General features: G+C 34.9%; 1 protein-coding gene across 1 annotated transcript; it reads right to left on the reverse strand.

Annotated features, from left to right (window-relative positions):
- Nucleotides 1–10,354: 10,354 nt before the first annotated feature.
- On the reverse strand, nucleotides 10,355–11,116 carry LOC132610418 (jacalin-related lectin 24-like). Its single transcript, XM_060324712.1, has one exon. The coding sequence runs from the start codon at nucleotides 10,943–10,945 to the stop codon at nucleotides 10,424–10,426; it is 522 nt and encodes a 173-aa protein (XP_060180695.1). The 5' UTR covers nucleotides 10,946–11,116; the 3' UTR covers nucleotides 10,355–10,423.
- Between the last annotated feature and the right edge of the window lie 3,106 nt (nucleotides 11,117–14,222).

Raw genomic sequence — 14,222 nt, forward strand, 5'->3', positions numbered from 1 at the left:
TTGTTAATACTGGTAAAAGAAATATTGATATATTTTAGTTTTATTTATTCAAAATGATTTGTCTAGCAAATCTCATTATTCTCAGATGCGTCAGGGATGGAATAAAATGTTATGTTTGATTTGTAATTTATGTAGAATATGTCTATCATATTATTCAAGTGTAGAATCAACCTAATATCCTGGGTGTCTAATTTATCATAATAAGTTGTATCGCGTGCACGTAATATATTCGCCAAATATAATTCAACCATGATTTCAACTTTTTTAAATACAAAATTTAACTCATAAGTTAATATTTTGTAAAAAAAAGACTCATAAGTTGGTAAATATTTTTAACAATTACCCCCATCAATCATTTACCAATCTCATTAACTTCCACCAATCTTTATTTATGTCTACCAACCTTTAATTTATGTGGGAAGATTATATTAAATAGTAGTTACACTACTATTCATGTTAAAATTTTGATTTTATTGAAGTAAAGTTTGATTAATTGATGTTGCATTTTTTAGAAAAGTCTTCTAGTAGTGTACTAATTTTGTTATAAACTATGATTTGCCCATTTGGTAAGATTGTATAAGAATTGAAAATGTTTTGATCGTTTTCACAATTTGTGGGGTTTTTTATATCTATAAGAGAAAATATAACTTAAAATGTCTAAATTGTATGTCCAAACATTGTTTCAAACCATGTCCAAACGGGGCCCTACTTGTGCTCAATATACACAATTGCTTCTTCATGTTGTTTCTAACTAACCATGTCCATTTTGTCATTTAGTTTTAAAGTTGGATTATTGGAATGAAATATGCTTGTAAGGAGGATTTATAGAAACATCAAAGCCAATCAATCTTTTGACAAAGAAGACTAGGACTGACACCACCACTCTATTTCCTTGATATCTGGCAATAAGGTGATGAAAACCTCAAGAACAATGCATCATTGTGGGAGTTCAATCGGTTTAACAATTGTTGTAAATACCTCTGCTTGAGTTCTGGTAAGCGCCGGAATTTTTTCCATTCCGGGCCAGTTGGGCTGTAAAAAGAAATTTCTTACTTTCCTGTGTACTTAAATTATAATGAAGAGAGTTCGAATGATTCAAGGCTAGCTTGGTAGGAGTTTCATCTGTCATGTAGTTATATCTCTCTAATATTCTACGACTTCGACACAGTAAAAGCATTAATTGCTACTTTTGTTGATTCTCATGTAATAACGAATTAGACACGTATCAGTTTTGTATATATGAGGTGCCATATGCTTGATTCCTGCTATGTGTAGTTTTAATTTGCTAAAAATGTTGTTACTATAGCTTTATTATTGATTAGATTCTGCTAGGCTGGTGCACAAATTGGTTCAACCCGAATTTTCGAACCGATTCGAAACAATTCGGATAATACAATTCGATTTCGATTTACAAATGCAATTGTAAAATATTACGGTTTAACGGTTCGGATATAGTTGACTTCAATTATCAATCGAACCGACCCGAACAAACCGAATTTATATGCCATTAATGAATAATATGGCTATGACTAATACTCTAATAGTCTAACTATATATATGTTTAATACTTAATAGTGAAGTAATATTTATTTAACTTCAGAAGTGGTGCAAATGAATGTCTGCATGCACAATTTGCACTGGATATTCATGGCCTTCTTGTTGGCCTCAAGCTGACTTCCCTTTTGGTCTTTCATCTTTTCAGCGTTCTTCTCACAAGCCATCTTTGCCTTTTGGCTATTGCCTCCACCCATGACTTTGTTTGTTCTTTGATCTTAGCCTGTACAAATTAGATTTTTTTTTTTTGTTTTTTTTTTGGTTTTCTGGAGGATGCAAACTGAGTTATTATGCTTGTCTGCTTGCAAATTGCAAGATGCTGGATTATTAATTTGGTATATATAATGTGGTGTTGGCGGATTTGTACGCTTGGTCAAGTTGTCAAGCTCTTGTTTTGCTACTTATATGCTATTATGCTTGCAAGTTTATGGTTTTTTCTTGATTAATGTCTAGGTTATAAGGCTGCAAATTTAGGATCTCATTATTTTTTGTTATGTTTACTCTAAAACTGAAATGAAAATAGTTGCTTGTTTAAATTTCGAACAAACCAAACAAATCGATTTGTGTAACTGAACCGAAATGATAAAAAACGAATCGAATTGAACCTAGAATGGATCGAGTTTGGTTGAGAATTTTAGAAAGTCGAAATTCAAAGTTTCAACTCGATGATGACCAAAACCGAACCGAACCGATCCGTGCACAGGCCTAGATTCTGCAATAGATGTTCATTTGTGTAGTTGGTTCTTATCGAATATCGTCTGGCTGTTGGGTACTTCAAGCTGTCCAAAGTCATCTGCATTGAAAAATATTGTTTTTAATGATGGTATTAACAACCAGAACATTTATACTATGCTCAGCATGCTGTTTTCCTCTTTAATCAAATGGTTTATTTCACTAATACCTGCATAAAGAGTATACTTCATATCATACTAATATAACCCATTTGCATAAACAAAAGTCTATTGGAGCAGAATCCAATTTGAAGTAAAACAAAACTCTATTGCAGCCAACTCTAGTTTGAATGTTAGTAGAAAATCTTTGACATATAATTAACCGTTACTGGTAACCATGTTCTACATGGAAAACTTACCTTCACAATGTTTATCCCGGACCATTTTTACGATAAATTTTTAGTTTGGGCACTGCGTGCATCTGGGAGATAGCGATAAAATTGATCAAGGGTCACTACTCAACATTATTAGTTTTTGCAGAATCTACTTTTTGGGTTACTTTTAATATTTACGGTTTAGGAAAAGATCATTTGATAAATTTAAATGAGGTATTTCAAGACCGCGCGAAACGTGGTTATATTTACTAGTATAGGTATAAATATACACTTCTCCGAGAGCAAAATTCTAGTAATCAAAATGAAGATGACATTTGGGAACCAAAAATGAAGATGGCATTTGGGAATCAAAATGAAGATTGACATTTGGGAATCAAAAAGGCAGATGACTCACCTCACCTCACTAGAGGAAACGGGGCTTCACCATTAACTTCATTAAGTAATGAAGAAACTCAAAAGATAATCCTCAAATTACATAATAAAAACCAAGCATCAATCAGTAGATCGATTGTGCACATGTAATTAAAACCATAAATAAGCATAGAGTACTATAAGACGAACTACATAATTTGGAAATATGTAGAAGGCGAGTTAATCTTCTTCCTTTTCATCCTTCACTTTAGGATCTTTCAAATTAATCATGGAGGATATGATTGTTCTTCATATAGACCCCAATACTGTCAATGCCAAAACTATTTGCTCTGCCGTGAAACCCGCCAAATAAACCCCTTATTCCAATGTGAAGGTTAAAGTATCTATCATCTCTTGACGGGGTCCCAAATGGTCCATAGGAACCCTTGTTGGTACCAAATTTTATAGTGGTCATATATGGTAGGCTCACAGAACCACTTACCGAAGTAACATGAGTCCGCTACTTTTGTTGGTAAAAAAAAAAAAAAGTTAAACCAAAATAGCACAAAATATATATAACTAAGTTTCACATACGAACGTGAAAGAAGGCAACAAAAGTCGCCCAACCTCCTTCCCCAGTTTCAAAAAAAAAAAAAAACACCATTAAAGGGCGATTTAAGTGGTCCCCAACCCCCAAAATGTCGTTTTCGTGTTGTTTTTCAATCCGAAAGTCAATATTCGTGTTGTTTTTCAATCCGAAAGTCAATATTCTTGATATATTGAAGTGTAGAAACAAATTTCTAAGGTTGGATTTTGGAATAGAGCAGTGTAGGACTCATTTGGAAAACTCAAAAAAAAGCTTCAATCTAAGTATTTCACTACGAATTTTCTATTACATTGTTAAATTTATTATTACCCTAAGCATGATCATTATGTAATTGTTGCGGAAAAAAAAAACTTTTGCGCATTTTTTTTTTGTGTTTTTGGGGCTGCCCCTTTTTTTTTTGTTTAATTTTTTTTATTTGTTTATTTGTTGTTAACTAGTTAACTATTTATTAATTGTTTATTTAGTATTTGTTAAGTTAGATTAGCTAATTATTTATTTAGTTTTTGTTAAGCCAATTATTTATTTGTCAATAATTTGTTACTATTTTGATTAGTTAGTTAATTGTATATTTATTAAATATATGATAATCATTTGTTAATTTTTTGATTAGTTAATTAATTGTTTATTTATTAAATATATGATAATAATTTGTTAATTGTTTGATTAGTTAGTTAATTGTTTGCTAGAGAGTTGTTAATTATTTGACTTATTAATTATTAATCTTTATATTTTAGGATTGAAAACCCTTAGAGCCTGTTTGGATTGGCTTATAAGTTGCTTATAAGTTGTTTTCAGTTTTTTTGAGTGTTTGACTGACCAGCTTATAAGTCATTTTGTGTTAAAATAAGCCCAAAAAAATAATTTGACCCGTTTGACTTAGTTTATCTAAAACAGCTTATAGGCCCAAAAAAAATAAGTTGAGGTACACTATTTTTTTTTTTTTTTACTTATAAGCTGTTTTCAGCTTATAAGTAGCTTTTTTAAGCCCATCCAACCAGGCTGTTAGTTTAGGATTGACAACTCATAATTTAGGATTGAAAACCCTTAATATAATTTTCGATAAAAGATTACATAACTAGTACTACTTGTTAATAATTGATTTAAAATGCATAAAACAAATGGATCACCACAATCGTTAATATAATTTTCGATAAAAGATTACATAACTAATATTACTTGTTAATAATTGAAAACACTTATTTTATGATTGAAAACCCTTAGTTTAGGATTCATAACCCGTAGTTTAGGATTGAAAACCCGCAGTTTATGATTGAAATCCCTTAATATAATTTTTGATAAAAGATTAAATAACCAATACTACTTGTTAATAATTGATTTAAAATGCGTAAAACAGATGGATCACCACAATCCTTAATATAATTTTCGATTAGAGATTACATAACTAATATTACTTGTTAATGATTGATTTAAAATGCGTAAAACAGATGGATCACCCAATCCTTAATATAATTTTCGATAAAAGATTACATAACTAATATTACTTGTGAATGATTGATTTAAAATGCGTAAAATAGATGGATCACCACAATCCGTAATATAATTTTCGATAAAAGATTACATAACTAATATTACTTGTTAATGATTGATTTAAAATGTGTAAAATAGATGGATCACCACCCTCTTGATCCGGGGCCTTTCGACCGAGAGGTACTATATCTTCAGCCGGAGCATAGGTCGCAGCATATATGGACATCCAACCTAAAGCCTGAGGCTTAGGTTCGTACCCAGTTAAGGGACTCAACATGGGAGATCTTAACTGCTTGCCCCTTACATCCTCGCGTCCTGGATATACTACGTCGGGGCGGTATCTATCGGTGCGTCGAATTTGGTTGGGTACAGCACGATAGGTCACTAGTGACGGCCTTGGTTGAGAGGTGGCAACCGGAGATGCACATATTTCATCTCCGCACCGGTGAGGCTACCATTACCCTCCAGGATGTGGAGGTCATTTATGGGCTACAGGTTGTGGGACGCCCATTGTATATTGAGGAGCCTCAGGTTCTGCCGCCTTACCGAGATGAGTTGACTAGGATCACCGGTTTCGCGGCGCCGGGTGGTGATATTTCGGGCCACAGTCGGCTTTTGTTGCAGCCCTTTATGTTCACTTGCGCCTCATAGACATGCAGCATTCGAATGAAGAGGACACACCTCAGGCTGATATTGATCGACGTGCGTGTCTATACCTACTCATTATATTCGGCGCCATCCTGTTCCCGAACACTCCGTTTCGCATGTGAGCTTGAGGTATCTTCGGTATATCGATGATTTCGCCGAGTTAGGATGTTATAGTTAGGGCGCTGCTGTGCTGGGCTACATGTATCGAGGATTCTGCCGATGTTCTATGCGCACGAGGGTTGAGGTCCCTGCATTTTGTTCGCTCCTTCAGGTAATATATTTAAGTGCGTGGAATTAAATACAAATATATTTTTTTAAAACGATGACTGATAAGAAATTTTTTTAATGACTATATCAGATATGGATGTGGACTAGGTTGAGACCTTTTCAGCCCACACTAGCTCACCCTCCTGCTGACTATCTTGCTGTACCGATGCCATACGCACGGAGATGGTCGCGAAGCGTACGTCGATGTGCGGAGACACACCACAGCCTTCTCCCGTTTAGGGATCAACTAGATCGCATGACGCCGCAGACGGTATGTTCGTATTTTAGATCCACACGCTAGACCACATAGCTACTATTTTAGTTTTTTATTGTTAACTAGTTCAATTCTCTTTACAAGCTTTTATATGGACGCCATATGATCATATTTTGGATGAGCTGCCAGTGTTTTGTAGGGCTGGTCAGTACATGTGAATATCGCGGTATCCATTGATACATATGAATATCGTTGAGTATCACGCGCCCGACCGCGTGTTACGGCAGTTTGGGTATGTACAAAATATACCCGCGGCCACGGATTGGGCGCATGACCACTATGTGAGGGACGAGCGTGCGGGCGTCGATAATGCATGACGGCTCCATGTGCAGCAGCAGGTCCAGAGTTGGGATGCGAGGATGAAGAGCCTAGGGGCGGTTGGACATGACACTCCGATCCATGTGTACATGGAGTGGTACATGTGGATCACTCACATCATTGTTAGACACACCTCTAGGCGTCGTCCAGATGGCCTAGGATATGTAGCTCTCGCAGGAGCGTATGAGGCGCTGGTAAGTTTTATTTGTCTTAAACTTAATCCATCGTCTTATGTACAACTTTACAAATTTATTCAATTGTTAATATTTGCAAACATATCAAGTACGGACCGTCCAGATCATGCGCTATGAGAGCACTGCCCGTACGCAGGCGCCCGAGACAGCGGAGTATGCAGCACAGATGATTGAGCCTGCCGAGACTCGTATGCGACAGGCACATGACTTTGAGAGTCTCGGTGAGCGTGTTCCCGGTGCCCCACCTCAGGCAGCAGGTGGTCGTGGTCGCCGAGGAGCTGGTGGCCGTCGCAGAGTTGGTAGGGCTCGCAGAGGTGATGAGGCTCCGTCGACTTCAGAGATCTCGTCGAGTTCTTACCGAGAGTCGACTACAGATATCCTATTGACTTCTTCTTCCCGGCTGTCGACTTCACGGACACCTCTGTATACGCCGGACCCTTTGTCAGATTATGTGTCCTGGCCTTCATTTCCACATCCACCACTTCGTGATCCACAGGGTGAGCGGCCGGTTCGTGATCTACAAGGTGACCTACATCTGGCCTTTGACGCCATATTCGAGGACTTTGTGTTTGATACGGCACCATCTGTAGCTTTGGCACCATCTGCATCTCCTGCTCCAGAGGCAGCTTAGGAGCCCTCTCACCAGGCATCTCAGGAGGCCGTCGACACACATGTTTGATTTTTAGAATAAAATAATTTATTAATTATTTTTTTATGTGTTATTTCATGTTTAGTTTAGAATAAATCTAAACTAAATTATTTATATGTTATTTCAGGTTCATTTTTCTACGCCTGCGGACCCTTCTCCGGCTCGGGCTCTAGTTACAGCTCCGGGGTCCACTGAGGAGACCGTTCAGGAATTAGCTCAGGAGCCCTCTCACTAGTCATATCAGGAGGCCGTCGACACATAGGTTTGATTTTTACAATAAAATAAAATAATTTATTAATTAATTGTTTATTTCATGTTTAGTTTAGAATAAATCTAAGCTAAATTATTTATATGTTATTTCAGGTTCATTCTTCCGCGCCTGTGGACGGGTCTCCTAATGAGATTGACGAGACTCCTGATGTTGTTGTCCCACTGCCACCGCCCACCGTCATCTCCCATAGGAAGCAAGTTATAAACCAGGGTCCGGGTCGAAAGAAGGGAAGGAAGAGAAGCAAGGATGATCATACCATAGAGCATGTACAGATTAAGAGGAGGAAGGGATGAAGATGATGGTAAGGGTGGTGGGGGTGGTAGGGTTGGCCTTAGGCCTAGCCGTACTCTAAAGGCTCCCAGATGTGGGACCTGAGATTGTGTATTTGTAAATAAAGTATACATTTTATGTTTATATTATATATATTTTTGGTTATTATTTTCTTAATGATAATTAGTTATCTTAGTCTTTATTGTTGATTAATAATAACTCGTGCGACATCCTAAATAAATAAAAACCCTATAAAATATGACACTTAAACCTATATATAACAAGTTTCCAAACAAAAAAAGCTTACTTCGGGGCACTTTAGAACCCCTAAAACGACGATCCAAACGTTTAGGTGTACTTGATGTAATGAGCCGACATTATTATACGCAAAAAAAGATATCAAGTTCTATATAAAATATTGATATTCCAGCATTTTGAATTATGACTAATCTTCAAGCAAAGTACGGAAAAAACGTCAATTTTTAAAAAAAATTGGCCAAAGAACAAAGGCGGGGGGCAGATTTTGTTGCCCTCTTTTCGTGCGTGAAACTTAGTTTTCTATTTTATTTTATTTTTGTGCTATTTTGGTTCAACTTTTTTTTTTTTTAACCTACAAAAGTCGCGGGTTGGAAGTAACATACTCGGACGGATAATCAAAGATAACTGCAGCGTAGCTGTAAGCAGTTTCAGAAAGACCATGCCCGTTTGTCTAAACTAAGTTGCCATTTTCATAGAAAAGAAACTGAAGTGAAATAACTGTGTGGTTGTTGTAGTAAACATAAATCCCAACAACTTGGTCTCGTCCCTTTTCATCCCAATTGTATCCACCACTTGCTACCTTCTCTGCCCCAACTTTAGTCATATCCATATTATATTCTCTTGTTTATGAATAATTGGAGTGTTGGAAAATCTAGTTATATATAGAGGAGTTAATTCCAACTTCTAAAGAACTTTTTTGGTCATATAGATTAGCACTCGGATCGAAGCCTGTTCACTAAAACACGTCGATACGTTTCTTTTTCCATCTCGAAACTAGGGAGTCAAGCTTGTTTTCTCTGTTTCAATTTAATATTCGTGGTCATTAATTGAATCAGTTTTCTATACTGTGTTCCTATTACTGTTTTTCTTTTTTGGATAAATCGAAATTATCCCCGTTGATTAAGTGAAAGCATTATGTATAGTGCAAGATAAGCTCGAAAGTTTTATGGCTAATTTAACTCGCGACCGAAATCAAGATAGGCTCGGATGAGATGGCTCTTTACATATAGAGATCTCTCATCTTAATAAAAATTCATATTTCCTTACAAAACTGCATTTACACTTTTATAAATGGAAATTAACGGATGAGATGACTCTTTACATCTTACTCCTTCGGATGAGATGACTCTTTACATCTTACTCCTTGGTCTCAAATTGTATATCGTGGTTATTTAAAAATGACTGTCTCAAATTATTTGTCGTTTTAAGAGTTAAACAAAACTAATTACTATTTTTTTCTCATTTGACCCTTTGTAGAATTTTTCTTGAAAACTTCAGACTCCTTTGATTATGAGGTGTTATTACTCTTATTCAACTACAAACAAGAGGTCAGCCTTCTTAATATCATTGGCAATTGCATATACTCCGCTGAATGCATTTACAGACTCCACAGATTTGCATTTACATAATACTAATGTCAATAATGAATAATGGAATGACACAATAGTTTGAGTAAACATTTAGTGGCAAGAGTTAACGTAAAATCTCCTCTGTCGTTAACTCACTACATATCACAAGCAAAAGGTGACATTGAAACAACAATCTAATATTCTCTATCACTCGATTTGATGGTCCCTCCCATTTATGCATTCCGCAACAAAATAGTCGGTTTAGCTAATTTAAGGACATAAATTAAGATTAGACTAACTCAAACATTTGGAACTAAAATTAGATAACTGAAAATATGAAACGTACTAATTGCAATTCCTGCTATATCAATATGGTGAAAAAATATTAAGATATTGGTCAAAATTCATGTAACTAGTTTTGACTCCCAAAAAAAGAAACGAGGGAGTATAGGTGTCATTTGACTGGAGTAACAATATTTAGAGTTCAGGGCACACCAGATGGAGTGAGTATACTTCTCATTTGACTGGGGCGGATGAGGACAATTTTGTATTTTACAAGACTTTTGGTGCAAAAGTTGACAACTTTTAAAGTACAATAGCTGACGTTATAAGTGGTGGCGTTCTACCTAAGACTTGCGATCGTCCGTCAAATTAAGTTTGGGCCTTTTAGCCATGTATTACAGTATAGAAAAAGTGACGTTTATGATTTGCAAGAAACTAAGGAAGTTAGTGTGCAAATCATTCAATTATACCCTTCTCCGAAAGCAAAATGCTAGTAAAGAAGATGACATTTGGGAATAAAAATTGCAGATGATTTAATTACCTCGCTATACATCATAGAAGAAACGGGGCTTCACGATTAACTTCTTAATAATGTAAAACTCAAAAGATAATCCCTACATAATTTGGAAATTTTTAATTGGTAAGTTAATCTTCTTCTTCTTTTTTCGTTTTTAACCTTCACGTAGTCATGCCGGATGTGATGTTCAGCTTCATATAGACCCCCGAATATACCTCGTCCTACCGGAAAGTTGAAGTGTTTGTACTCAGTTGAAAGTGTCCCAAATGGTCCATAGGAACCCTTGTTGGTAACAAATGTTATTGAGCTCAATTCTGGCATCCAGGGTCTCACAGAACCAATTATCGAAGTAGGATACTCTGACGGATAATCAAAGATAACTGCAGCGTAGTTTTCACGTTCATCAAAAACACCATGTCTCTTTGACTGAACAAAGTTGCCATTTTCATAGAACACGAACTGAAGTGCAACAACTTGTTCTTCTTTGTAGAAAACATAAATTCCAGCAACTTGGTCTCGTCCCTTCTCATCCCAACTTGTTCCACCATGTCCTCCCGCTGGATCAACTTTCATCATATGCATATTATATCTTCTTGTTTATCAATTGGAGTAGTTGGGAAATCTAGTTATATACTATATATAGAGGAGTTAATTTCAACTTTAAAACAAGTTTCTGAGTCATATTAATTAGCAGTTGGAGCCTTTACATTGTCACACGTCGATACGTTTCTTCTTCCATCTCGAAACTAGTAGGAGTCGAGCTTAGTTTCTCTCTATCATTTTAATTTTGGTGGTTCATTGAATTAAAGTTTTTAATACCGTATTCCTATTATTGATACAGTTTTTTCCTTTTCGTAGAGCAAGAAATGAGGAACCTTGAAGAGAGTTAAGGCTAATCGACTAAAATCAAGATCTCCATTGGTGTTACAGATTAAAGAAATTGCACTTTAAAAAATGAGGAAATGATCTCTTTAATTTTTGCCCTTCAAATGGGCTGGTTTTAACTTTTTACCTTCAACAATCGAACTAATGCCATGAGTCATAAATTTTTTAGTCATGAGGAGCATAACTTATAGGACATTATGAGGGGCTAAAACTAAAAACCGGCACAAAGGGCCGTCATTGCCAATGACCCTTACAGATTTGCAAAATGGTATGTATCCTCAGGTCTCAAATTTTAGTCGTTTTGCCAATCCAAATTTGTTACAAATTCTTTTGTTTTTTATAACAAGAGATCATTGAGTGCTCTTTTTAAGGTTGCCAAACCAAATTTGTTTAATTTTTATTTTTATGTTTTAGTTAGTATTATTTTAACTAAGTTTAGCACATGATCCAGGAAATATGCATTGTGTGCTATTAAGCCATTATCTATAATGCCGATTTATCATAAAAAGTTAGCGGAAATATTGGATGTCGTTAATTAGCTCTATAATTAAACCAAAATTAAGGAAAGTGTAAAAGCAAAAACATTGAATTATACGACGTTCTCTCTTCTCTCAACCTTGTCTATTCAGCTTTTTTAAGCAAGCACAGAAGCCTTTTTTACCACCAAAAAAAAAAAAATAAAAAAAAAATGGAACACAAAGTCTTTTTTCACTCTAAATTTAAAATAAGGTTTTCTTGAATTCTCTAAATATCGCAAGCAAACGTACATACATTATTGATGTATAACTTCTCAATTGAAAAATAGAATTAGAGAAGTTAATTTTCAACAAGAAAAGAGGCACCACTTTGGGAACACCTGAACTGAGAATATATCCTCAATCTTATCACTCTCATTTATTCTTCTCCTTTTACTTGATTAGCAGTATTCAATTTAGAGTTTACGATCGGCATCCCAAACACTCTTACTGCAATTTTTCCCATTTATAGTTTAGTCTTTTTTATTATGTATTGGGTTCTTCTATTCAATCTTATAGTAACAATTAATATCAAAGCAGAGTGATCAATTTGACTCTGCAACTCAAATTAAAAAGAATATTGATAATGAGTTTATAGATTAAATGAACTCTTTCATTTAATTCATTTAATAGGTTAACTGTTTTTGTTAGGCCTTGTGTTAAGTCAATAACAAAAGGGTTCCCCTGTTTTTTTGTTTGCCTGCTATTTTCTTCTTTGACAATAAATGATGTTGCACTTTTCCTCATTGGATAAGCACATGGTTCGGAAAGTTTTTGTTAGTCGCCTATGGTGTCTGTACATAATTTAACAAAACTAGACAAAATCAAAACTTAGTAGATTACAATTAGCAGCCAAAAATAATAATTCGACCGACTAAATTTAGTCTATACATCTCCAACGGTATGCACCGTTGATTTTATGCAACGTTGTTTTCTTTGTTCTCAATTAATTGTGACAGCCAATTTAGGTCAAGTGGTCTCAGCATTTAAATTTCCAGCAAATTTTCGAGTCCTTCGAGTTTTCAGACTTGGCCCAGCTGATTTCCAACTTGCCTACCATCTTTCATATTCATATAGCAGCATTTATTAGTATAGGTGTTTGGACCAGTGAAGAAGTCAGAAATTTTGTCAAGAACATGCAAGATTTGAAATATATCCATATACTATATATAGTTTTCCAGCAAAAGCTATTTAACTGACTACTCTTCGCGGGATGTAGTCTTGCCCCTTGTTATTTGAAACTGACATTAAAGAAGAGTATTTGCAAATTGTTTTTTTTCTTTTTGGATAGGACTTCACTTGAAAAAAAAAATTGGCGAAATAGATTTTTTTTTTAGTAGAAGCCACTATTTAACTTGAAATATTCTCCAAACAAGTATTTTGAAAATTTTAAATATCGAAGATTAGGTTTTTGTATTATTGGCCAAACCAATATCAAGCTGTTCCATTAATATTTGTAGTACTGGAATAACAAATGACCCAAATTAAATGGGCGCTTAAATACTTCTGACTCAAAAGAATATTAGCGTGAATTACTATTCGAGTCCAACAATTTTTTAAATCAGAATTTTAGATATTGTTGTGAGGACCCACCATGTCATCATACCACATAGGTGACACTTAGCACATATATTTGCCATGTGGAATGATTACATAAGAGGAAGAGTAGATATTATGGGAAGATTCTAGAGATATAGAGAGGTTTCTCTTGGAAGACCCTAGAATTTCATAGATTTGCACGGAAAGTCCTTGGAATACTCTAGATGTGTAGAGATTTCTAGAATAGGGGCTTATTAGTAAATATGTAGGGATTTGTTTAATAATTATTATTTACATACTAGTCCCTAGGTGAGTAGTATAAATAGGAAGATCATTCATTTGTAAATCATCAAGCAAAATCAATTAAGTCTTCTATAATAAAAAGCTTCCTTCTAGCAAATTTCTCTTGTCTTTCTCAATTACTATTCCCTTAGCGATCTTGAGTGTAGTAATCTAGGCTGACTTGGCATAGCAAGATCGTGAGCAAGTTGTGCAAGAACGTGAGCGAGTTGTCAAGTGTCGCACGTGCGCTTAGTTGAAGACTAAGGACGTGATATTGTTGACTATAAAAAGTTAGGGTGAAAATGATTTTCACCCTTTAACTTTGCTTTAAAATCAAACTCTCCCTTCAACTTTGAATAATAGACTTTCTTCCTCTTTTATCCTAATTGAGTTCTTTAAATTCCTATTGTACCCTTACATTATCAACTTGTCTTCTTTTCTTTTACTTCTTTAAAATTATGATTCTTTTAAATCTCTTTAATCTATGTAACAAATTTTTCTATAAAAAATAAATGTTATTTTCGAGACAGAAAAAAAGTGAGAAATACTAGTTGAGTATATAAATTAATGTCATTCTATAATGAAATAAATGAGAAGAATAAGAATGTTTTTATTAATAATCAAAACTTTTATATCTA

This window comes from Lycium barbarum, chromosome 9, assembly GCF_019175385.1.
Source record: "Lycium barbarum isolate Lr01 chromosome 9, ASM1917538v2, whole genome shotgun sequence".
Taxonomy (NCBI): Eukaryota; Viridiplantae; Streptophyta; class Magnoliopsida; order Solanales; family Solanaceae; genus Lycium; species Lycium barbarum.